The sequence below is a fragment of the Dendrobates tinctorius genome, unplaced genomic scaffold, assembly GCF_039654945.1.
Source record: "Dendrobates tinctorius isolate UK_male_01 unplaced genomic scaffold, ASM3965494v1 ptg000031l, whole genome shotgun sequence".
In the NCBI taxonomy this organism is placed as follows: Eukaryota; Metazoa; Chordata; class Amphibia; order Anura; family Dendrobatidae; genus Dendrobates; species Dendrobates tinctorius.
In genome coordinates, this window is record NW_027361699.1 from 23376894 (window position 1) to 23403951 (window position 27058).

The following is a 27058-nucleotide window of genomic DNA, read 5'->3' on the forward strand; positions in this document are numbered from 1 at the left end:
GTATGAGAGCTGTATTTTTTTGGGGGGGGTATTACAGTTTTAAATGCCATCGCTTTATTTACCATACTGTGTATTGAAAAATGGAAAAAAAAAAGTTTTGAGTTGTTGGAGTAGTATTGATTAAAAAAACAATATACCATAGTTTTTTAGAGTTTCATTTTTTGAATTTTAGGTTAAGTTCACACGTAGCGGAATTCCAGCGGAAGTTACCGTGAGAATTCCGGAATTCCATTCCACGGGAAAATCGCATTTTAAATTCCCGCGGCAAAACTAGGGATTTGGAAGCGTAATTAGCTTGCAGAATGCCAGCGTTTTCCAAGCGATCTGTAGCATCGCTTGGAAAACTGATTGACAGGTTGGTCACACTCGTCAAACATAGTGTTTGACGAGTGTGACCAACTTTTTACTATTGAGGCTGCCTATGCGGCATCAATAGTAAAAGATAGAATGTTAAAAATAATTTAAAAAATAAAAATCGTGATATATTCACCTTCCGATGTCCCGCGCAGCATCCCCAGGCCTCCGCGATGCTCCGACAGGTCCCGTTCCCAGTGATGCATTGTGGCAATGACCTTTGATGACGTCACGGTTTCGCGAGACCGCTACAGTATCGGGAGACGCGACGTCAGCAAAGGTCATCGCAATGCATTACTGGGAACGGGACCTGCCGCGTGTATCGCTGAAGCCTGGGGACGCTGCACGGGACATCAGAAGGTGAATATAACCCGATTTTTTTATTTTAATTCTATTTTTTACAGGGATATGGTACCCAGAGCCCGAAAGACAGTCTCCTCTCCTCCGGACCGTGGATACCATCCGCAAATGTTCTGCTTACTTTTCGCATGGTGGGCACAGCCACATGCTCAAAGTAAGCAGAACAATGCATTCCTATATGGGCGGAATTGCCGCGATTTCGCAAATTAATGAGCATGCTGCGGATTTTTCTGCGGGAAAATCCGCAGCATTAGCACAGCAATGCAGAATCCCATAGGATTGCCTGGGATGTTGTTTTTTTGCATTTTCGCGGTAAAAATCGCTGCGAAAACGTGTAAAAACCTGAACGTGTGAACGCAGCCTTACAGTGTTCTCTCTTCAATTAATTTTTTGTGGGTTGTTTTCGGATTTTTTTCTTTTATTTATGCAATTGGGAAAGGGGATTTTAATTGAACCCATTAACCCAGGGAGCTTTTTTCGGTTTTGCGTTTTTCGCTCCCCTTCTTCCCAAAGCCATAATTTTTTTATTTTTCCGTCAATATGGCCATGTGAGGGCTTAATTTTTGCGAGACGAGTTGTACTTTTGAATGACATCATTGGCTTTAGTATGACGTGTACTCGAAAACGGGGAAAAAATTCCAAGTGCGGTGAAATTGCAAACTTACAAAAAAAAAAGTCCATCCCACACTTGTATTTTGTTTGACTTTTTACTAAATGCTAAAACTGACCTGCCATTATGATTTTCCGGGTCATTACGAGTTCATAGACACAAAACACATCTAGATTCTTTTTTATCTAAGTGGTGAAAAAAAATTCCAAACTGTTAAAAAAAAAAAAAAAAAAATTGCGCCATATTCCGAGACCCGTAGCGTCTCCACTTTTTGTGATCTCGGGTTGGGAGAGGGCTTATTTTTTGCATGGCAAGCTGACGTTTTTAATGATACCATTTTGGTGCAGATACGATCTTTTGATCGCCCGTTATTGCATTTTAATACAATGTTGCGCCGAACAAAAAACATAATTCTGGCGTCTCAACTTTTTTTCTCGCTACTCCGTTTAGCGATCAGGTTAATTCTTTTTTTTATTGATAGATCGAGCGATTCCAAACGCTGCGATACCAAATATGTGTATGTTTGATTTTCTTTTTATTTTTTAACTTTAAAGGGGGCGAAAGGGGGGTGATTTGAACTTTAATTTTTTTATTTTTTTATAGTTTTAAACAGGGCTGTGGAGTCTGAGTCGGAGCACATTTTGGTGGAGTCGGTGTCATGGAAATTGAGGCGTTTAAGTCGGAAGTTTGGCTTACTGACTCCACATCCCTGGTTTTAAACACTTTTTTTTTTTTTTTTTTACTTTTGGCATGCTCTATAAGAGGCTAGAAGCTACCATAGCCCGATCGGCTCTGCTACATAGAGGTGATGCTCAGATCGCCTCTGTATAAGCAGATTTACTCACTTGCTACGAGCACCGACCACTGGGTGGCACTCACAGCAAGCCGGCACTGACAACCAGAGAGGTCTTCAGGAGACCTCTGGCTGTCATGCCATCACACCGGTGGCACACGATCACGTGACGGGGGTCACGGGTGTGCCTATTTCCGGCGCGATTGCCGTAAGTGCTTGATAAATGCCACTATCAGCGTTTGACAGCGGCATTTAACTGGTTAGTAGCCGCGGGTGTATCGTGATTTCATGCGCAGCTATTGCGTGCACATGTCAGATATTCAAAACAGCTGACATGTCCCGGGAAAGATGTGGGCTCACCGCCGTTGCCCATATCAAAGGGAGGGAGTCTGACATCAGCGTACTATTACGCCCGATATCGGAAAGGGGTTAAAGATATTTCTGAATTTATCATTTGATGCAAAACTCTTGCATATACATACAATCTATTTTACCCATCTCTTTCTTATTAAGGGTTTATGAAGATTATAAAGATGTCAGACCCAGATGGCCCTCAATATGTCAGTAGACCCCGACGCTGCAATGACAACAATGGGGCAAGGTGGTTAGCACTGCCACCTTGCAGCGCTGGGGTCCTGGATTCACATCCCACCAAGGACAACATCTGCAAGGGGTTTATATGTTCTCCCCATGTTTTTCTTGGTTTCTTCCGGGTTCTCCGGTTTACTACCTTCAAAGATATACTGATATGGAATCTTGATTGTGAGACCCAATGGGGACAGTGCCAATAATGTCTGTAAAGAACTGTGGAATTAATGGCGCTATATAGTTGAGTAAAAATAAATAATAAATAGACATCTCACAATTGTGTCACAAGAATGTGAATTTTTGAGGCTATGGCTATAACTAGCCCATGAAACCACTTTGATGCATTGGACACTATTGACTGCAGCATCTAATGGTTTGAAGGGGTTCTCCAGGAAATATTTAAATGTGTATTATGCACTTTATTACATTAAATATTTTCCTAAATACCTTTATTAAGCAAAAAATATTCTTTATCTACTGCACTCTGTCAGGATTACAAGATGGCAACTGCCATCAAGCAAACCCTGTCCTAGAGTAGGACAGACTGACTGAAGCACTATACAGAGGCACTAAACCTGTCAGGTTGACTCAGAGGGAAGTTCATTCTCAGTCAGCTAAAGAAAGGTGTTCATCTTCTCCCTTAGTCTGAGTCCACTCATGTCCTGTCAGGCTGAACGAAAGGGATGTTCATTCGCAGGTAAAGAAAGATGTTCATCTTCTCCTTTAGTCCGGCTCCACTCATGTCCTGTCAGGCTGTCCGAAAGGGATTTTCATTCTCAGCTAAAGAAAGATGTTCATCTTCTCCTTTAGTCTGGCTTCACTCATGTCCTGTCAGGTTGACTGAGAGGGATGTTCATTCTCAGCTAAAGAAGGGTGTTGATCTTCTCTTTTAGTCCGGCTCCGCTCAGTGTCCTGTCAGGTTGACTGAACAGAGGAATGTACGGTAATGCGCTGCTGACCTGATCTGTGTCTTGGTGCTTCACACAGCCTTTTCTACTGTTTTATGAACTCTAGGACAGGTTGCAATCGATGGCAGTTGCCATCTTAAAATTCTGACAGAGTGCAATACAGAAAGCACACATTTTTGCTATATAAAATGGTACTTAGAGAAATGTTCAATTATTAAATGTGTAATATACCCTATATTTTTAGTACATTTCTCGGAGAACCCCTTTAAACTATCACAATTAAAACTAACTCTGATCTCAGCAGTTTCAGACAGGTGTCAGTCGTGAATCACAGTTAGCAATAGTGACAGCCAGCTTAATTAAGATAAAAAAAGTCGAACACACGAAATACACAACGGTGGAATTGCGGTTTATTTTTTTGCACTAGCCCCCCCCCCCGAAATAAAAGAAAAAATAAAAACTTCTCATATTCACCTGACAACAGATCTCACTTCCTCCAGTTCTTTAATGGAGACTAAATCAGTTTTGTTGATGATTATTACATCCGCCAGCGCCACTTGCCTGCAGTAAAAAAAAACAAAAAAAAAACTATATTGGCTACATTTTTTTTTTTTCATTATTATTGGCACAGCTCTGGCTCCTGATGAACAGCTTACAGGTAAATGAAAAACTATAACACTATAAAATAACTTTTGGCAGATAACTTTGCCCAGAGTAAGTGTATTGTATCTGTCAAACAAGGGTCACTATCCATACTGGCTTCCCCTTGTAGCAACATCCTATGAGCCAGATTCAGCATTTCCATTTTTTTTTTTTTTTTAGTCAAGTGACTTTTTTTGTATTGTTGAATTGACGTTTTTGCACCAAATTCTTAAACATGGTGCATGTGGCTTGTGAATTTTGCATAAAATCAAAAGTGCCCTTTAATTTTGTCTTTTACCTTTTTTGCACTTTCCTAATAGTAAAGACTTGCACATTCCGTTAAAACGTTGCAAAATGTTCACAAAAATTTCAGGTATACAAAAAACATGGATTTTTGTGAGTACTCACCGTAAAATCCTTTTCTCCGAGACGCTCATTGGGGGACACAGAGACTGTGGGTGTGTGCTACTGCCGTCTGGAGGCTGACACTAGGCATACAAAAAACAAGTTAGCTCCTCCTCCACCGCATACACCCTCGCCCCTATAGCGGGCGGAAACCAGTTTAGTGCAAAAGCAGTAGGAGGACATACAAAAATTAGCCTTAATGCAATAAATCATATGTCTGAAAAAAGGGATCACCCTGTCTTAAACAAGAAAATATGTTAAATAATAAGTATGAGCCAACCGGCTATCAGGGTGGGTGCTGTGTCCCCCAATGAGCGTCTCGGAGAAAAGGATTTTACGGTGAGTACTCACAAAAATCCATGTTTCTCCTTCGTCTCATTGGGGGACACAGAGACTGTGGGACGTCCTAAAGCAGTCCCTGGGTGGGATAACACTCACCGATCCAATCCGCATGCTTTCCTGTTTAAAGGTGTGCCACTGCTGCTTGGAGAATTCTTCTGCCCAGGCTCGCATCTGACGAAGCCTGAGTATGCACACTGTAATGTTTACAAAAAGTGTGCAGGCTGGCCCAGGTTGCTGCCTTGCATACCTGTTCTGCCGAAGCCTGGTGCCGAAGCGCCCACGAGGCGCCCACTGCCTGAGTAGTGCGCCCTTACTCCAGCTGGAACTGGCGTGCCTCTAACACGGTAAGCCTCCTGAATGGTTAGGCGAATCCATCTGGCTATGGTTGACCGTGAGGCTGCGAGGCCCTTCCTGCGCCCTTCGGGGATCACAAACAACGAATCCATCTGGCGGAAAGGTGCTGTCCTCGACACGTATCTCCTGAGAGCTCTTACCAGATCCAATGTGTGGAGCGCCTTTTCCACCCTGTGAACTGGCGCTGGACAGAAAGAAGGCAGCACAATGTCCTCATTAATATGGAACAAGGACACCACCTTTGGTAAAAAAGGTGGCGGAGGCCTAAGGACTACCTTGTCCTTAAAAAAGGTCAGGAAAGGGGCTCTACAAGATAACGCCCCCAACTCCGATACTCGCCTAATGGATGTTATGGCTACCAGGAACACAACCTTTCTGGATAGATATGCCAATGAAACATCCTGTAGTGGCTCAAACGGAGCCTCCTGTAGTACAGACAGGACCAGATTAAGATCCCAGGCCTCCAATGGTGCTCTGAAGGGAGGTACTAAATGAACGACCCCCTGCAGGAACGTTTTGACCTGCAAATTGGTAGCGATCTTTCGCTGAAACAGGACTGACAGGGCCGATATCTGTCTTCTAAGGGAACTTGGCGCCAAACCTGCGTCTAGGCCAGACTGAAGGAAAGCCAGTATGTTGGGCACAGATAAGGACAATGGCGGAACCCCGTGTTCCCGACACCACTGGAAGAAAACCTTCCAAGTGCTATAATAGATCCTTGCCGAGGCTGGCTTTCGGGCCCTTACCATTGTCGCGACTACCTCGCGCCCAAACCCCGCCTGGGTCAGCACCCAAGATTCAATGGCCACGCCGTCAAACGCAGGGCCCCTAAGTTCGGGTGGCAGATCGGTCCCTGGGACAGTAAATCTGGTCGTTCCGGTAGCCGCCATGGTACGTCTGCGATGAGCTGTACCAGATCCGCGTACCATGCCCGTCGGGGCCAATCCGGGGCCAGCAGAATTGCCGGAACCCCCTCTGTCTTGATCTTCCTGATAACCCTGGGGAGATGTGGCAGCGGCGGGAACAAGTATGGGAGCCGAAATTGGTTCCAGGGTATCACCAATGCGTCCGCTGCGACTGCTTGCGGATCCTGAGACCGGGCGACAAACACGCCCACTTTGGCGCTCTTCCTGGAGGCCATCAAGTCCACGTCTGGTGTTCCCCAGCGCTGGCAAATCTGCTGGAACACCTCGGGATGTAGTGACCACTCCCCGGCCGTGATGTCCTGGCGGCTTAGGAAATCCGCTGCCCAATTCTCGACGCCTGGAATGTAAACCGCTGAGATCATCGAGTGGCTCCTCTCGGCCCAGCGAAGCACATGTCCCACCTCGCGCATGGCTGCCCTGCTGCGTGTGCCCCCCTGGTGATTCACGTACGCCACTGCTGTGGCGTTGTCCGACTGAATCCGAATCGGGTATCCTGCTAGCACGTGTTGGAACTGCTGCAAGGCCAACCGTATTGCTCGAATCTCCAACAGATTGATAGGGAGACGAGCTTCCTGAGGCGACCACTGCCCCTGTGCCGTGTGGTGGCGGAAGATTGCCCCCCAACCGGAGAGACTCGCATCGGTCGTGATCACTAACCAATGATCCGGAGGAAAGGGCTTTCCCTGCAGAAGCGACCGATCGCGTGTCCACCATTGAAGAGTCTGTCGGACCTGAGAGGACAACCTGCACGGGTGATCGAGTGAGAACGGGCTCCTGTCCCAAGCCGCTAACAGGGCATGCTGCAGGGGGCGGAGATGAAACTGAGCAAACGGGATTGCTTCCATCGCTGCCACCATCCTGCCCAGGACCCCCATCCCGATTTGGATAGTATGGAGGCCTGGCTGTTGAAGTCTTCGAGCTCCCTGTCGGAGTGCCCGAGCCTTGTCCTGAGGGAGAATTACCAATCCCTGGAATGTATCCAATATCATCCCTAGGAAAACAATCCTCTGGGCCGGCGTGAGGAATGATTTCTTCCTGTTGATCATCCATCCTAGACGAGACAAGGTATCTAGTGTGATGGTGACACTCTCCTCGCACGCTGGACGGGACGGGCCCTTTACCAGAAGGTCGTCAAGGTATGGCAACACCACAATGCCCCGGGAATGAAGAGTGGCCATGGCAACCGCCATCACCTTCGTGAATATTCTGGGGGCCGTGGCCAAACCGAAAGGCAGCGCCACAAACTGGAAGTGCCGTCCCTCGACCGCAAACCGTAGGAATCTCTGATGCGGGGGAAAAATAGGGATGTGTAAATAAGCATCCTGAACATCGATTGAGGCCAGGTATTCTCCCTTCTCCATGGAGGATATAACCGACCGGAGGGACTCCATGCGAAAATGCCTGACCCTGATGAACCTGTTTAGTAGCTTTAGGTCGAGAACCAGCCTTACCGCTCCATCCTTTTTGGGCACTGCGAACAGGTTGGAATAAAACCCTTGGGTTCTTTCGCTCCTTGGCACCGGAACGATGACCCCTTTGTGCTGCAGCACTTCGATGGCCCCCCGTAATGCCTCTGCCCGAGACCTTGACTTGGGAAGCCGGGAGGGAAAAAATCGTGTTGGCGGACGTTTTATAAACTCTATCTTGTACCCGGAAGATATCAGCTCCGTCACCCATGCGTCGCGTGCCACCGCAGCCCATATGTGACAGAACCGGCGCAGACGACCGCCAATCCTGCTGTCCTCGGGTACCGCACTTCTCGAGTCATTTTGTAGAGGGCCTCTGGGACCTGGCCCCCCTTGATCTGGGCGGACGCCCTCGCATCCTACCCAGCGGGTTGGTCCTGTAGGTGACCTGACGCTCTTTGTCATGGTTATAGCGCGCAGGAGCGGGGGTACTGGCCGTTGCCGTCCACGCGGGGGAGCGAAATGCCCGAAAACGCGCCTGAGGCTGACGAAATGGCGTCCTTGTTTTCTGTTGTGGGAGAAAACTACTTTTACCCCCTGTTGCGTCCGAAATGAGTCTATCCAATTCTTCCCCAAATAGTCGGTTACCCTGAAAGGGCAGGGAAGTCAAGGATTTTTTAGACACCGAATCAGCCCGCCACAGCCTTAACCACAAGGCTCTCCTAATGGCGATTGCGTTTGCTGCTGCAAGTGCTGCGCTATTAGCTGCATCCAAGGATGCATTAATTAGATAAGCACCCGCCATTGCGATCTGACTTGTTATCTCGGCCACCTCTGCTGGCAACTCCCTATCCTGCAGGATCTCATTTAAAGAGTCCGACCAGGACATCATGGCTTTGGCTACCCATGTTGCCGCAAAGGAAGGGAAGAGCGCTGATCCTGATGCTTCGTACACCGAGCGCGCTAATCCCTCTATGAGCCGATCCGTGGGGTCCTTGATGGCCGAACCACTAGGCACTGATAACAGGGATCTTGAGGCCAGGCGGGATACCGGGGGATCCACCGCCGGAGACTCTGCCCATTTTTTACAGAGCTCTGGCGCAAATGGATATCTTGATCCTAGCGTCTTCTGTCCCGAAAAACGCTTGTCTGGCCGTTCCCGGTGCCGCTGCACTATATCCTCGAACTCAGGATGAGTGCTGAACACTCTCCGCGGCTTCCGGGCCTTTTTAAAAGACATCTTATGCCCTGCGGTTAGGGTGACCTCATCATCAATACCCAGAGTCTGGTTGACAGCCTCAATGAGACTGTCCACCGTCTCCCGGCACCCTGGGGTGTCCAGGTCCAAGGATTCTTCCACATCCTCTACTGAGGTCTGCTCGCTCCCTGAAAGGGGTGACGGCGAGCGTGATGCCACACTCGCAGATGCTGAAGCACCGGAGGGGCCTGGCGACACAGTATGGGTTCTCTTCCTATGTGCCTGCCTAGAGAGAGTGCGGCCCCTGCAGGCCGGCGGCTCATGTGAGGAGGCAGAACCCTCCCAACCAGGCAAGCCGTCATCTCTACCCCTATCCGGGGCCTGAAGGGTCTCAATTGCCTTTGTTAATGATACCATAGACCGAGAGAGGGATACCGCCCACTCTGGGGGTTCCGGACCCCTGGGCTCTGCTGCAGGGGAGGGCTCCTGGGCGCGTTCGGTGTCACAGGTTTCACATAATTTACTGGTCTGCGCTCGTGGGAATCTAACCCCACAGGAAACGCATGCGGCATAGAAGGATGTGTGCGCTTTACCTTTTCCAGACATACTGCTGGAAAAGGCCAGAAAAATAAATAGATTCTCATATATATATATATATATATATATTTTTTTTTTTTTTAAGGAGGGCGAATGCGGAGGAGAGGGGAGCCGTATATGCCCTAGCGTGGCCTTCAGGCCGGGGTCACACTTACCCCTCTGTAAGTCCTTTCCCGGCTCCTGCCGTGGGAGGCCCCTCCAGCTGCGTTGGTGGCGGTCTCCGGGGACTGCCGCGCTTTGTGCGGTAAGCTGCGCTTCCTGCGGCCTACCCCGGACTGCCGTCGGGGACTCCATTTTATCCGGCGCCCGCCCTGCCAGGAGGGGGGCGGCGCCGGAAGTGACGCCGACGGACGCCGCGCTGAGGGCGGGACTTCCGCCCGCGGACCAGGCCGGAGCCGCGGCCTAAATTACGATACCCCCCGCCCCGGATTGTACGCCGATACCGGGGACGGGGGGGCGCCGAAGCGACGCCGCCTAAGACGCGGCCGGAGCGCTGCCGCCCACTTCCGCCCGCGGCCTAGGCCGAAGCCGCGGGCTAAATTAATGGCGCTACCCACCTGGGGTCCAAACGCCGGGCCCCAGCGACATCCTCTCCTCCACCTCCTGTGCAGCAACTGCCCGCTCTGCCCCAGGTATTGGGGGTTTGGGGGGGGGGTTTGGGGGGGGGGGTGACCTCTGCGCCCAGGGCCCTCCGCACCTGCTAGTCTCCTTCTTGGACGGTGAAGGCGCCCTAACCCCGTCTGCCCTGTAGGGCGAGGAGAGGGACCGTCCGCCGCCGTGCAGCACCGCCGTCAAGCGTTGGTGGAGCAGTGGGGGCGCACAGACTAGTCTTGTGCCCGTGTGCAAGCCCATGGTTTCCATACCTAGGGGTGGACAGGGCTAAGTCTGGCATAATGTCCCACGTCGCGGGAGAGGAGACGTGGAGGGACTCTCGCACGTAGTCGCCCGTTGCTGGTTTGGGGAAATCGGATCCTTTCTATAGGATGCGTTGCCCCTTCTCGTCTTCAAAAAATAACAAACACGAAAAATAGATGTCTGGGGAATAGTCCCAGAGGTGTCCCTCGGTGCGGGAAAGGATACGCGGAGCGATGCTCAACGCGTACTCGCCCGTTGATGGTTTGGGGAGATCGGACCCTTTCTATAGAGTCCGTCGCCCCTATCTCCTCTTCATAGTGAGAACCGAAAAAAGAAACCTAGTCTGGAGAAACCAGACTGCGTGTGCCTCCAAAGACACTAAGCAAAAAACTGGTTTCCGCCCGCTATAGGGGCGAGGGTGTATGCGGTGGAGGAGGAGCTAACTTGTTTTTTGTATGCCTAGTGTCAGCCTCCAGACGGCAGTAGCACACACCCACAGTCTCTGTGTCCCCCAATGAGACGAAGGAGAAAAAACACTACGGGTGGTACAATGGTGTGGGAGAATTGGGGGACATTGTCACAAAATTGTGACCTTTTTGGTGCTAAAACACACCAAAGTAAAGGAGCAAATATAATAATGAATAGGGCCCTATCTTTCCAGGTAAGAGAGTCAACATGTGTTAATTCCACAGTACAAGTAAAGCCAAGCTGGCATGTGGCATGAGGTGGCAGGTTTACATCATCCCAGCATCCTCTCCGAAGGGGTAATTCCCATCTTACGGAGAATGAATGGCATATCCACAAATATAAATGCAGGTCCCAGCTACCTAGATAAGGTAGCCTTCTTTTGCTGATAACTGGCTTCTTTATGCTTCGGCTGCTTATCTATATATATAATTGTCTAATTCTGTCTATCTGTCTGTCTGTCTGTAATGGAAATCCCGCCTTGCTGATTGGTCGCGGCAGTTAGGCTGCGACCAATCAGCGACAGTTGCTTAGTCGTCACGGCAACACAGCTGCATTGCTTATTGTACAGGCACATTACAGCCGTTAAAGGCATCAATGCTGCGTCGCTCATCACACAGGCACAGTCCTGTACATATTCTGGAGTACAATACATTAAGTAACAGCAGAACAGTGACTGCAGCTCTGGGTGTAACTTGCGTACAATACATTAGGTAACAGCAGAAAAGTGACTGCAGCTCTGGGTGTAACTGGAGTACAATACATTAGGTAAGATCTGAACAGTGACTGCAGTTCTGGGTGTAACTGGAGTAGAATACATTAGGTAAAAGCAGAACAGTGACTGCAGCTCTGGGAGTAACTGGAGTACAATACATTAGATAACAGCAGAACAGTGACAGCAGCTCTGGGTGTAACTGGAGTACAATACATTAGGTAACAGCAGAACAGTGACTCCAGATCTGGGTGTACCTGGAGTACAATACATTAGGTAACAGCAGAACAGTGACTGCAGATCTGGGTGTAACTGGAATACAATACATTAGGTAACAGCAGAACAGTGACTGCAGCTCTGGGTGTAACAGGAATACATTAGGTAACAGCAGCTCTGGGTGTAACTTAAGTACAATACATTTGGTAAGATCTGAACAGTGACTGCAGTTTTGGCTGTAACAGGAGTATAATACATTAGGTAAGAGCACAATGGTGACTGCAGCTCTGGGTGTAACTGGACTACAATACATTAGGTAAAAGCAGAACAGTAACTGCAGCTCTGGTAGTAACTGGAGTACAATACATTAGATAACAGCAGAACAGTGACAGCAGCTCTGGCTGTAGCTGGAGTACAATACATTAGGTAACAGCAGAACAGTGACAGCAGCTCCGGGTGTAACAAGAGTATAATACACTAGATGGTGGCCCAATTCTATCGCATCTGGTATTCTAGAGTCTCTGTTAAAATAAAAAATAAATTTGTCCAAGCTATAGGTAAAACAAGAGCGCAATAGGGTCTTATCCGGGTGACTTATAGGGTTTAATAAAGAAATATACTCACCCTTTCCAGGAGAGAGCAAAGCATATAAGATTAGTTTGTCAGCCTGCTGCACATCCAACGGTCCACCAGTGACCGACACATAAAACTCATACATAAATCCAAAGATTTTATTCCTAAAAATAAAAAATAGTTATAGACTCACCTTCTGACGGCCCCCGGATTTTTTCTCCTCTCACCATGCTCCCCGCATCGTCCGGTCCCAGTAATGCTTAGCAACAAGGGCCAGAGATGACATCACTCTCACGTGAGGGCGACGTCATCAGCGGTGTTTTGCGCAAAGCATTACTGGGACTGAAAGATGCCGGGAGCATGGAGAGGAGAGAAAGAGTCCGGGGGCCGTCGGAAGGTGAGTATATAACTATTTTTTATTTTAACAGAGACTCTAGAATACCCGATGCGATAGAATCGGGCCACCATCTAGTACTAAAATAATCCCTTTGCTGTATGAGTATCGCTTGCATTGAGCAATGCTGTAGAAAATGTGGTTTTGGCACATAGTTATGGTTACATAGCTGTCAGTATTGTAATTCAAAGCCACTAAACTTTCTTCCTGATTTTTCTATTCAGTAGCCACTTGACTTGCCAGTATATTTGCAGGCTCAGACAGGAACCCGTGAGCTCCTGTCTGCTACGCTGGGGTCCACTGCGCGATTGGTGTGGGGGGCGGGGGGCGGTTTCACGACCTGGACGGCCACTGATCTGCAATTTAAGTACCTGATATACATGAAAAATCACTTTCAGGTTAGTGACTCTTTAGGTCAAGGCTGAATCACTTACCTTGCAGCTTCATTTATAAGATCATCTGCTTTCTCTTCAAGTAGGTGCTTTAAAATAAAAAAATTAAAAAAAAGTTAAATAAGAAATTTCTGATTTTTTTACTAAAGTAGTGTTCAAGGACAATTATTACAGGTAGCATGTTAATGAAGCGACCACCTTATCCCAAAAACTGGTGCTAGTGTCACTTATCTGTCCTTGAGGAGCACAGATATGACCTGCAAATGCGGCCTAAGGGCCCCGTCACACATAGCGACTCACCAACGATCCCGACAACGATATGAACTTGTCAGGATCGCTGGTGTGTAGCTACATGATCGCTGGTGAGCTGCCAAAAAGGCAGCTTCACCAGCGATCAGCACCAGCGACGATGAGCGCGCGCGTCGCTGTGTACCTTAGATACCAGCACGCTGGTGCAGGGAGCTGGTAACCAACCTTGGTTACCAGCTCCCTGCTATTATCTAAGGTACACAGAGGGTTTCTAAGCGCCCCGCAGCGCTTAGAAACCCGCTGTTTACCTTGGATACGAGCTGGGAGCTCGCGGATCATTGCTCTCCTGCCTACCACACGCAGCGATGCGTGCTGGCCAGCGGGAGACCTACGATCCAAAAAAAGTCCAGGGCTTTTGAGCACGATCAGCGATACCCGGCAGGGGAGCCGGTCGCTGATAAGTGTCACACACAGCGATATCGCTGGTGAGATCGCTGTTGCGTCACAAAACTTGTCACTCAGCAGCGATCTCGCTGTGTGTGACGGGGCTTAACTGCTCAGTCGTGTAAGGAGGTAGTACAGTCTGAAGTAGTCGGAAACACTCTAATAACTGGTCAACACTGCAGCTTTTTTCGCTCTCAAAAAGAAAACTATTTCTTCTAATCCTTCATCTCCAAGCATTTACATGACCAAATATTCATCTTAGCAATCACTAATGCAATTGCTGAAAGTGCATTGAAATCATTGTAAATTCACCATTTGTTTGCTTAAAGGGAAACTATCACCAATTTTTTGTCTCCTAATCTGAAAGCAGAGACAGAGATCCTGATTCCAGCGATGGGTCACTTACTGGGCTGCTTGCTGTTGTTTTGATAAAATCACTGTTTTACCAGCAAGAGATGATCACTAGAGGTCTAGTAAATCTGTAACTATGCAGTTCTCCATATTCATAAGCACTGTATAACCCCACCCCACCAATGATTGGCAGCTTTCTGCCTACAAAGTGTACACACAAAGATGCCAATCAGTGGTGTGGGCGGAGTTATACAGAGATCAGCATTCGGAGAAACCAGCAGTGTAGTAAGTGATACATCTCTGGAATCAGGCTCTCTGCCCCTACATTATGCTGCTCTCAGATGGGATAGTAGAAACCGCAGAATCCCTTTAAAAGGTTTGTCCAGGACTTAGACATTGATGACCTATCCTAGGAGAGAGTGAGGAATATTGGATTGGTGGGGGACAGCCAACTACTCAGCTACCATGCCAGACTGGGGATCAGCAGGTCTCACGGCCAAGCATGTGGTTTTGCAGACCCACTGTGCCACAGGGCCGAGCTTACCTAGGAGGGGCATAGCTAAGCAAGTACCAGGTGTTCACTGGAGCTCCTCATTGTGGAACTTAGTAGTTTGAACGGAGCCCTAGTCCTATCTGTGTCTGCGTACCTGACCACTGGGGTCAGCAGCTGCAGTACCGGGAACTGCCTAGGAGTAGCACGTGGCAGCCAAGTCTGACTCCACCATCAAGAGCCTCAGTGAACAACTGGTAGCCGCTTATCTACGTCCCTCCTAGGTAACCCCAGCCCTTTGGCACAGTGGGTCTGTGAAACCAGGTGCACCACCTGCGTGCGTTGCAACGGCCACATCATGAGTAAAGGTTGCAAGCACTTTTGGCTCTTGAGATTAATATACTGATTTATTAGCATGCATATAAAGACTACCACATGAGCTCTTTACACTTTATAGAACATTTACACATTCATATAAACTAATGGCCGAAAGCGTTGGCCCCTTTGCAATTGTTTCAGTAAATGAAGTATATCTCCCAGACAATTATTGCAATTACACATAATTTATTATACACTTTATTTTCTTTGTGTGTATTGAAATAACACAAAAAAAAAAACAGAGAAAAAAGTCAAACTGGACATAATTTCACACACAACCCCCAAAATGGGCCACACAAAATTGTTGGCACCCTCAACTTAATATTTGGTTGCACACCCTTTGGGATAATAACTGCAATCAATCGCTTCCTTTAACCATCAACAAGCTTCTTACACCTCTCAACGGGAATTTTGGATCACTTTTTTTCTGCAAATTGCTCCAGGTCTCTCATACAGTGGGGAAATTAAGTATGTAATGCACTGTAGATTTTGCAATTTTCCCACCTACAAAAAATGGAGAGGTCTGTAATTTTTATTGTAGGTACACTTCACCTGTGAGAGACAGAATCTAAGAATAAAAAAACAGAAAACCACATTGAATGATTTTTACGTAATTAATTTGCATGATATATAAGTATTTGATACAAAAGAAAAACAGAACTTAATATTTGGTACAGAAACCTTTGTTTGCAATTACAGAGGTCAGACGTTTCCTGTAGTTCTTGTCCAAGTTTGCACACACTGCAGCAGGGATTTTCGCCCACTCCATACAAATCTTCTCTAAATCTTTCAAGTTTTGGGTCTGTCGCTGGGCAACATAGAATTTCAGCCCCCTTCAAAGATTTTCTATTGGGTTCTATTGGATTCTCCATTTTTTGTAGGTGGGAAAACTTGTAAAATTGGCAGTGTATCAAATACTTATTTTCCCCACTGTATTTGAAGGGTGCCTTCTCCCAACTGGAATTTTAAGATCTTTCCATCGGGATTTATATCCAGACTCCTTTCTGGCCACTTTAGAAGTCTCCAGTGCTTTGTTTCCATCCATTTTTGGATGCTTCTTGAAGTATGCTTGGGGTCATTGTCTGCTGGAAGACCCATGACCTAGGACTCTGGGCACTACATTGTGACCTGAAATCCTTTGGCAATCTTCACATTTCATGATGCCTTGCACACAGTTAAGGCACCCAGTGCCAGAGGAATCAAAACAACCCCAAAGCATCTTTGAACTTCCACCATATTTGACTGTATGTACTGTGTTTTTTTCTTTGTAGGCCTCATTCAATTTTCGGTAAACAGTAAAATAATGTGCTTAACCAAAAAGCTCTATCTTGGTATCATTTTTCTACAAGATGCTTTCTCTGAAGGATTTTTTTATGTCTCTGTGTCAGCTGTGGTGTCCTCCTCAATCTCATGGTATATGCATTTCATTTCATTAAGGCTATGTGCCCACGTATGCAGAAAATTCCTGACTATAGTAAAAACCAGACTCCTTCCCAGGAAAAACACATTTTTTTGCGCTTTTTTTGTGCGTTTTTACACATTTTTTCCGGAGCATCCACATTCTCATAGAATATAGTTGGAAATGCGTTTTTTCGGCAAAATTAATGAACATGCTGCGTTTTTTTGCGGAAAAAAATGCCTCATGTGCACAAAAATTGCAGAATGCATTACAAGAATGGGATGCTTAATGTATGCGTTTTTTAAGCATTTTTGCATGGAAAAAACGAGCAAAAAACGCTTACGTGGGCACACAGCCTAAATTTTTGACAGAAAGTTCGTGCTGACACTTATGCATGCTGAGCCTGTAAGACAGCTTGAATTTCTTTAGAATGTGATTGGGGCAGCTTATTCACCATCCGGACTATCCTACTATCCTGTGTTTCAACCTTTCATGAATTTTTCTTTGTCGCCCCCGTCCGGGAAGATTAGCTACAGTGCAATGAAGATTTGCTACAGTGCCATGGGTTGTAAAGTTCTTCTAGGTTGTGTACCGTGGACAAAAGAACATCAAGATCTCTGGAGATGGAATTGTAATCTTGAGATTGTTGCACTTGTTTAACAATTTTGGCTCTCAAATCCTCAGACAGTTCTCTTCTCCTATTTCTGTTCTCCATGCTTAGTGTGGCGCACAAAATGCAAGATTGAGTCTACTTCTTCCCTTTTTATCTGATTTCAGGTGTGATTTTTACATTGCGCACAACGGTTATTTACCACAGGTGAGTGTGAATGAGCATCACATACTTGACACAAAGTTGCTTAACCACAATTTTGCATGGCCCAAGTTTGGGGTTTTGTGTGAACTTACAGTACAGACTAAAAGTTTGGACACGCCTCATTCAAAGAGTTTTCATGACTATGAAAATTGTAGATTCACTCTAAAGGCAGCAAAACTATGAATTAACACATGTGGAATTATATAATTAACAAAAAAGTGTGAAACAACTGAAAATATGTCTTATATTCTAGGTTCTTCAAAGTAGCCACCTTTTGCTTTGATTACTTTTGGCATTCTCTTGATGAGCTTCAAGAAGTAGTCACCGGAAATGGTCTTCCAACAGTCTTGAAGGAGTTCCCAGAGATGCTTAGCACTTGTTGGCCCATTTGCCTTCACTCTGTGGTCCAGCTCACCCCAAACCATCTCGATTGGGTTCAGGTCTGGTGACTGTGGAGGCCAGGTCATCCGGCGTAGCACCCCATCACTCTCCTTCTTGGTCAAATAGCCCTTACACAGCCTGGAGGTGTGTTTGAGGTCATTGTCCTGTTGAAAAATAAATGATGGTCCAACTAAATGCAAACCGGATGGAACAGCATGCCGCTGCAAGATGCTGTGGTTGCCATGTTGGTTCAGTATGCCTTCAATTTTGAATAAATCCCCAACAGTGTCACCAGCAAAGCATCCCCATACCATCACACCTCCTCCTCCATGCTTCACGGTGGGAACCAGGCATGTACAGTCCATCCGTTCACCTTTTCTGCGTCGCACAAAGACACGGTGGTTGGAACCAAAGATCTCAAATTTGGACTCATCAGACCAAAGCACAGATTTCCACTGGTCTAATGTCTCTTCTGTTTGTTGCCTGTCCTAAGCAGTGGTTTCCTAGCAGCTATTTTGCCATGTAGGCCTGCTGCACAAAGTCTCCTCTTAACAGTTGTTGTAGAGATGTGTCTGCTGCTAGAACTCTGTGTGGCATTGACCTGGTCTCTAATCTGAGTTGCTGCTAACCTGCGATTTCTGAGGCTGGTGACTCGGATGAACTTATCCTCCGCAGCAGAGGTGACTCTTGGTCTTCCTTTCCTGGGGCGGTCCTCATGTGAGCCAGTTTCTTTGTAGCGCTTGATGGTTTTTGCCACTGCACTTTGGGACACTTTCAAAGTTTTCCCAATTTTTCGGACTGACTGACCTTCATATCTTAAAGTAATGATGGCCACTCGTTTTCTTTACTTAGCTGCTTTTTTCTTGCCATAATACAAATTCTAACAGTCTATTCAGTAGGACTATCAGCTGTGTATCCACCAGACTTCTGAACAACACAACTGATGTTCCCAACCCCATTTATAAGGCAAGAAATCCCACTTATTAAACCTGACAGGGCACACCTGTGAAGTGAAAACCATTTCCGGTGACTACCTCTTGAAGCTCATCAAGAGAATGGAGTATGAGGGGAGCATTACTAATTATTTATAAGTAAAATACAACCTTTATTGAATCAAAAAACAAAAACACACAGAAATCCACAAACAACCGTGTCACCTATATAGGCCCTAAATCCGGGCCCTGATAACAGCTACCTACCAGCGGAGTTTGGCACCCTAAACACAATCGAGATTGGCGCCCCTGCTCCACGATGGCCGCCCCTGTTACTCCTAGATAACTCTTGTGGGCCAATATTGGCCTTATGGGTTAAATGCACCTTCTGGCTATCTAGCTTTTGCTATCCTTGTTTAATTTATCAGTTATATCAGGGACTTCAGGGATAGCAGTCGTGCAGCGGGGGCGCCATTCCACTGACAAGTAGGGTGCCAACCTCCGCTGACAGGAAGGTGTTCAGTCACAGGGAACAATATAGGTATTCATTTGTTTGCACTTGTCACTTTATGTCTCGTGTTTACAGCACTTTTTTTGCACCTTTTCTATTATTGCCTAAACCTACCCTTACCGGCAACACCTTTACACTCCTTTCCTGGTTAAATGGTGATTGTGTGTTGCACCAGTCCAGGGTTATCTAGGAGTAACAGGGTTAGCCATCGTGGAGCGGGGGCGCCAATCTCGATTGTGTTTAGGGTGCCAACCTCCGCTGGTAGGTAGCTGTTATCAGGGCCCCAATTTAGGGCCTATATAGGTGACACGGTTGTTTGTGGATTTCTGCGTGTTTGTTTTGTTTTTTGATTCAATAAAGTTATATTTTACTTATAAATAATTAGTAATGCTCCCCTCATACTCCAAATTGAATTTTTGAGCTTACGTTTCCAATTCTGATATAACTCATCAAGAGAATGCCAAGAGTGTGCAAAGCAGTAATCAAAGCAAAAGGTGGCTACTTTCAAGAACCTAGAATATACAGTTGTTTCACACTTTTTTGTTAATTATATAATTCCACATGTGTTAATTCATGGTTTTGATGCCTTCAGAGTGAATCTACAATTTTCATAGTCATGAAAATAAAGAAAACTCTTTGAATGACAAGGTGTGTCCAAACTTTTGGTCTGTACTGTATGTCCAATTTCCCTTTTTTTCTTTGTTTTTTTTTTGTATTGTTACAATACACACAAAGGAAACAAAGAAGTGTAACTTACATAATTTTCTGGGAGAAATATGGCATTTTCTGGAACAATTTCAAGGGTGCCAACACTTTCGGCCATGACTGTATGCTCTCTAATATAGTAGTCTTTTTCAATATTTTCTTTCCTAAATCTATTTGTGCAAAACTGGCCCCGAAGAATAGCATTTATCTGTCAACGAAAGAAAATAAAATATATGTATATTTTGTACATGTCAAGTCTAGTAAGAAGGCGACTGTCATGTCACGTTGTCCAATCATTTGTCTATGATGAGAAAATAAATATTTCAGATCCATGGGTGACAGTCTCATTAGAGTGATCGCCCATGATATCAATTACCCCTTCAGTTTCAATTTAGCAATGTGCTGAAATAGTGACGTCTCTCGGAGCAGCCTGTGGTGAGCCAGGTCTGTGAAGCATGACACTCTTTAAATTGCTCTCTATTGTCCTACTGTCACTGCTTGTATTAGCTTGAAAGAAATCCAGTGATATTCAGCTATTGAGGTCAAGGCATACAGCCAAAGGAATTGAACAAGTTAGCAAATCTACTGCAGGAAAGTGGAAAGTTACTTCTGTATGGCAGCTGAGCTTTGAGGATATCTATTCTGATGACAGAATTCCAATTTAGTCATGACTGATAGTTATAGGATCTGATGGGACTCAAGAGGCTGACATGGATGTTTAAGTTTTAAGACTTATCTGTTACTGCTATTGTTCTTCCACCTTGGCAATAATTACAGAGTAACCTTACGAAGTATATTAAAATGTAACAAAAAAAACACACTACAGAAAAAAAAATAATCCTAAATGGTACTCATTTAGAGTAGGAGAATGGTCTTCCATCTCCTTGACTATTTTATATAATATATGCCTGTAAAGTACTGTTGAGGAAAAGATATGGCCTAACCTCTTCCAGTGGCCACATCAATAGGCTATAGCTACTGGTCCAGCTCTGCAAACATCCTTTTACATGCCAGTACACCCAGAACCTCATCTGATTTGTACATCCATCATATGTGTGTCATGCCGTAACAATGATGCCACAACCAACTTGAAGAAGAGCCGGGATGCCGGCAAGTGGAAGGTTCACAGGGATCCAATCTGGCAGCTACAAAATATCAAGGTTACCACTGGACAAGGGTCCTGTAAATCTTTTTGCTGAACCCCACTGACAAGTGTAAAGCGTGATGAGGTTTCTGTGACCAAAATTACTTATTACTCACCTGGACAGCATATTTGGCGTCCACCACCGATATAATGCCTGTAGGAAGTGCAGACATACTTATATTTAAAAAATTGTAGCCTGATGTGGTCATGATTTAACAAGACTGTCAACACCGGCACCATGACTTCCATTTCTACAGGAGTTGTTGACTATCTTTACTAGATAAAATAGCACTGCATGCAATGAAAGGTGAACAGAGCCTAATAGTTATGGTATCATAGAAATCCAATCAAACCGGAAGAATGAGGCGCATATAAATGGACGTAAATGCAAATAATTTTATTAATGCCCATAATAGAAAAATGACAAAGAGAAGAGAACAAACAGGTGAAATAATCACCAGGTAAAACACACTGTAGTTCACACTATATGAGCTGTATAGGTAAAATAAAATGTGTGCAATGTGCACAAATACGGTACAAGTACCCAATGCAGATCCTTTAGCAAAAGTGCAAAAAGGGTCTGAAATGGGGTTTTTTTCCCTGCGGGGATTGTGCGGCCTGTGTCAACCTAGAGCGTTGTTCTTTTCGCTCTGGGGATGGTTCAAGGGAATTTAAAATCACACAGCATATTACTTGCAGCACTGAAGGTTTTATCTATCACGCATCCTGCCCCTGTGGACTTGTGTACATTGGGCTGACTTCACGTCAGTTACGCATCAGAGTATGTGAACATGTCCGTGACATCATCAAGGCTGGTGATGTCGCTGACATGTCCATTTTAAAACACATACCCCGACACTTCAAGAGTGCACATTCATGCGATGCCAAACTCCTGAGGGTTAAAGGGATAGACAGGGTCCTCTTGGATGGCCGGGGTGGAGATTGGAAGAAAAATCTTTCACAACTTGAAGCCAAGTGGATTATGAGGGTCGACTGTGTACGACCCAAGGGCCTGAACGAGGTCTTGAGTTTTGCTCCATTTTTATAAAATACCCGTTCTTGGTTTTTATTTTATTGTATTTGCATTTTGTTTTAATTTTCTTTCTTGTATACCCTATTCAGGTTTCTTAGGCCATGAGTCCGTATTTTGTTTTCCATCTTGATTCCACTTTGTTACTTGATCTCTGGAGGAGGCATCCATTATGCTGAATGCATATGACATTTGAAGAATTCCTACTCATGGATGAAAGAAAAAGAAAAAAAGAAACAAAGAGTGTCCTCCTCCTATTGTTTAATATATTATAATGTTATTTTTTTTTATATTTCTTCCCTTCCCTTCTTAATTTTTTTGATAGGTATGGGTACCTATTATTGCTTTGGGGTGTTCGTGTTGGTGGCACATCAGGGGATCAATGTATTTATTCTTCATCATACATGTTCATGAACTGTGTATATATATGTATGTACTTATATATGGATACATACAGTAAAAAAGTATTTAGTCAGTCAGCAATAGTGCAAGTTCCACCACTTAAAAAGATGAGAGGCGTCTGTAATTTACATCATAGGTAGACCTCAACTATGGGAGACAAACTGAGAAAAAAAAATCCAGAAAATCACATTGTCTGTTTTTTTTTCATTTTATTTGCATATTATGGTAGAAAATAAGTATTTGGTCAGAAACAAGCAATCAAGATTTCTGGCTCTCACAGACCTGTAACTTCTTCTTTAAGAGTCTCCTCTTTCCTCCACTCATTACCTGTAGTAATGGCACCTGTTTAAACTTGTTATCAGTATAAAAAGACACCTGTGCACACCCTCAAACAGTCTGACTCCAAACTCCACTATGGTGAAGACCAAAGAGCTGTCAAAGGACACCAGAAACAAAATTGTAGCCCTGCACCAGGCTGGGAAGACTGAATCTGCAATAGCCAACCAGCTTGGAGTGAAGAAATCAACTGTGGGAGCAATAATTAGAAAATGGAAGACATACAAGACCACTGATAATCTCCCTCGATCTGGTGCTCCACGCAAAATCCCACCCCGTGGGGTCAGAATGATCACAAGCACGGTGAGCAAAAATCCCAGAACTACGCGGGGGGACCTAGTGAATGAACTGCAGAGAGCTGGGACCAATGTAACAAGGCCTACCATAAGTAACACACTACGCCACCATGGACTCAGATCCTGCAGTGCCAGACGTGTCCCACTGCTTAAGCCTGTACATGTCCGGGCCCGTCTGAAGTTTGCTAGAGAGCATTTGGATGATCCAGAGGAGTTTTGGGAGAATGTCCTATGGTCTGATGAAACCAAACTGGAACTGTTTGGTAGAAACACAACTTGTCGTGTTTGGAGGAAAAAGAATACTGAGTTGCATCCATCAAACACCATACCTACTGTAAAGCATGGTGGTGGAAACATCATGCTTTGGGGCTGTTTCTCTGCAAAGGGGCCAGGACGACTGATCCGGGTACATGAAAGAATGAATGGGGCCATGTATCGTGAGATTTTGAGTGCAAACCTCCTTCCATCAGCAAGGGCATTGAAGATGAAACGTGGCTGGGTCTTTCAACATGACAATGATCCAAAGCACACCGCCAGGGCAACGAAGGAGTGGCTTCGTAAGAAGCATTTCAAGGTCCTGGAGTGGCCTAGCCAGTCTCCAGATCTCAACCCTATAGAAAACCTTTGGAGGGAGTTGAAAGCAGGGCTGTGGAGTCGGAGTCGGAGTCGTAGAGTCGGAGTCGGTGCTCATTTTGGTGGAGTCGGAGTTGGAGTCGGTATAAAATGGACCGACTCCGACTCCTAAAATATATAATAAATTGGGTACAGTAATTCAATGCAGGATGTGCTGAATATTTTTTCATAGGAGTTTGGGAAAGTTATGAAATGTCCTATAAATGGCTGTTATATTCCTGATCTAAGGCTACATTCACACACAGCGTTTTTCCTGTGTTTTTTGAGGATACGTTTTTCAGCTGCAAAAGCTGATCATCTTTTTAAAAAACTGCATCACCTGAAAGGTTTTTGAGCTCATAGATAATGTTTTCAATAGCAAAAGCAGATTAGAAATCTGCTCTATCTATCCATTTATCCATATCTGTCTATCCATATCGTATCTGTACCAAAAAGAATGAAAACCGGGTAGTACACCAATATATATTCTGTTCTATCTAAATATCTTGATTATTGGATCATAAAAATGATTAAATGTCTGAGATTCACATTGTACTACAATAAATTTTTCACTTAAATATAAGCAATATGTGTGGGAGTCGGAGTCGTGGAGTCGGAGTTGGAGTCGGAGTCGGTGTAAGGGAAATTGAGGAGTCGGAGTCGCAGGTTTGGCTTACCGACTCCACAGCCCTGGTTGAAAGTTCGTGTTGCCAAGCGAAAAGCCAAAAACATCACTGCTCTAGAGGAGATCTGCATGGAGGAATGGGCCAACATACCAACAACAGTGTGTGGCAACCTTGTGAAGACTTACAGAAAACGTTTGACCTCTGTCATTGCCAACAAAGGATATATCACAAAGTATTGAGATGAAATTTTGTTTCTGACCAAATCCTTATTTTCCACCATAATATGCAAATAAAATGAAAAAAAAACAGACAATGTGATTTTCTGGATTTTTTTTTCTCAGTTTGTCTCCCATAGTTGAGGTCTACCTATGATGTAAATTACAGACGCCTCTCATCTTTTTAAGTGGTGGAACTTGCACTATTGCTGACTGACTAAATACTTTTTTGCCCCACTGTATGTTTATACATGTCATTGGTACATCATATGGATATATGCATCTTTATGCATGGTCTGGATTATTATGTCATTCCTCTTTTTCATTTTAGAGGATAGCGTACAATGATTGAATCTTTCCAACAATTCGGGGCATTTGCAACCCTTATTTTATGTATATATTCCTTTTGGGCACTTAGCTATACTCAGTTTGTGGCACACTAAGTGGTTTATAGTGTCTTATGCTGTCATGTTGGACACAGATCCTCCAAAATACATGTTGTCCTTCTCTGCGGTGAGCGCTTCCTGCTGCTCGTCTGTTTGCTGGTTGCCTGGGACACGTGTCCATGCTGCGCCACAGGCCCTGCCTCTCAGCTGATGCGTCGCTGGTGGGCCGGCCCTGTGACGTAGGACGCTGACTCCTTGGTTTTCGGCTCTTGGCACTAGTACCGGAAGCGCCGCCACACCGCAACCTGACAGCGGTATCCACATGGACTATTTAATGGCCACTTTCTCCCTGCTTTCACATAACCCCCCGAGGAAGCTGACGCAAAACGCGCGTCGGGGTTTGTTCTCTGTCGCCAGGTATGCACTTAGCACTTTATTAATTATTTACTATGTTCACTGCCTTGTGGGCTGGTTTTAAGCGGGCATTGGTGCAATTATGTGTGTAGAGGCCTCATATTATGTGGAACATTGCCCTGCACACCTTTCCTGGACTTCTTTCATGACAATTGTCATTATTATTTTAGGGGGACATACACTATTTGTGGTTATATTTTGATCTCCATACCCCCTTTTTGATTGGAGTCTTGTGGTTGCTATATGGGATATATGTAATACAATCCCTATACATATTTTTTCAGGACTTCTGACACTGGTCAGGGGTACATACCTCATGTGAGGCTACACAGTGATTTATACCCCCTTTTTTGATTGGAGTCTTGTGGTTGCTATATGACATATATGTAATACAATCCCTATACATATTTTTTTAGGACTTCTTTTGACACTGGTCAGGAGTACATACCTCATGTGAGGCTACACAGTGATTTATACACCCATTTTAGGAGTCGTGTGGTTGCTATTTGACATACTGATACTATCCATATTTCCGCTTTCTCCTTTGGGTACATGCACTATATTGTGCACATACATTGTACATTTTTTCCCAGGACTTCTATTAATGACTTTGTCGTTATACTTTTTTTGTGAGGGTTATACCTCATTAGAGGTTGCACTTTGATTTTTATAACCCCTACTATAGGAGGCTTGTGATTGCTATTTGGCATATATGTCCTCTTTTGCACTTTTGCTAAAGGATCTGCATTGGGTACTTGTACTATATTTGTGCACATTGCACACATGTTATTTTACCTATACAGCTAGACCAAGTCTGAAAAGTTGCCTTGATTTTCAGCTACAATCTCCCGTCCCAAATGGTCTCCTACAAGTATGTGTCTGATAAGACAACATTTCCTGCGTAAGCATGTGAATGGGGCCAAGTATGGAGAGGGATGGACGACGCTTTTCTATTTTATAAAACAAATAGTTAATTAAAATATCAGAAGGATGTATATAATCTGTACAATACTCACAAAGAAAGAGTGAGAGCTGACAATGGCACATTCTAGGTTAGCAACAAAAGATAAAATCAAACAACTTAGCCCGTTTATTTGCCGAAAAAAATGGTTATGAAAAAGTATCATCAGGGGAATTACCAGGGATGGAAACAAAGGTCCCACTCAACCTCAATTGAGCCCCCAACAGCCGACTAGCAGCATGTACTAATGTGAAAAGAGATGCTCATTTTAGCAGCAAAGTCAGCCCCCTTCTCCATCATAGCTAATGAAACGTGGCAGTCAGCCAGCCCCTTTCACAGACAGCATTGCCTATGGGCCGACAGAAAAAAATCTGGTCATTTGTCAAACATACATTGGAAAAAACTGTGGGGACTGGAGATTAAAGCTAAGAAGCTAAGAATTCAAATTTGACTATGCTATTAAGTGACATAACATTTATCACCATTGTTCGAGCTTTGACTATGCAGTTGCTGAAACAAACTCAACAATGACTATTATATCTCTGTAACAGCTCAGATAACTGTGCATATGGATGTTGTAACCAAAGTGAACCATGGCATGTATATATGATCCAAAACAGTGCGTAATAAATCTCCAAACACTGAAGACAGAAAGAAAGTGTACAAGCACCGCAATAATTATGATCCCAATACTCCCACCTGCACACATCGCACTCACCGTCCAGGTAGATGTCACTTCCCAGCTCAGCATCCACCCAGAACATGGAGGCCACAGAACCTACAAAGAAACCACATATAAAGTCACCCATCAGAACAATCTGGACCAATTTAGAGGACTGTGTCCGCACTATTTTCTATATTTTATATTTAATACTATAATGCAGTCACATCA

General features: G+C 45.0%; 1 protein-coding gene across 4 annotated transcripts in view; it reads right to left on the bottom strand.

Moving 5' to 3' along the window:
• LOC141086301 (zinc-regulated GTPase metalloprotein activator 1B-like) overlaps window positions 1–27058 on the bottom strand; it is a 347538-nt gene that overhangs the window by 87970 nt on the left and 232510 nt on the right. For 3 of the 4 annotated variants that reach the window (XM_073572259.1, XM_073572258.1, XM_073572260.1), the window contains 5 exons: window positions 26885–26944; window positions 21005–21042; window positions 19797–19952; window positions 13133–13179; window positions 4088–4174 (listed from right to left, as the gene is read on the bottom strand). In XM_073572259.1, coding sequence (XP_073428360.1) covers window positions 4088–4174; window positions 13133–13179; window positions 19797–19952; window positions 21005–21042; window positions 26885–26944 — 388 coding nt within the window. The remainder of the gene's footprint in view (window positions 1–4087; window positions 4175–13132; window positions 13180–19796; window positions 19953–21004; window positions 21043–26884; window positions 26945–27058) is intronic. The other variant, XM_073572261.1, reaches the window with a different exon arrangement.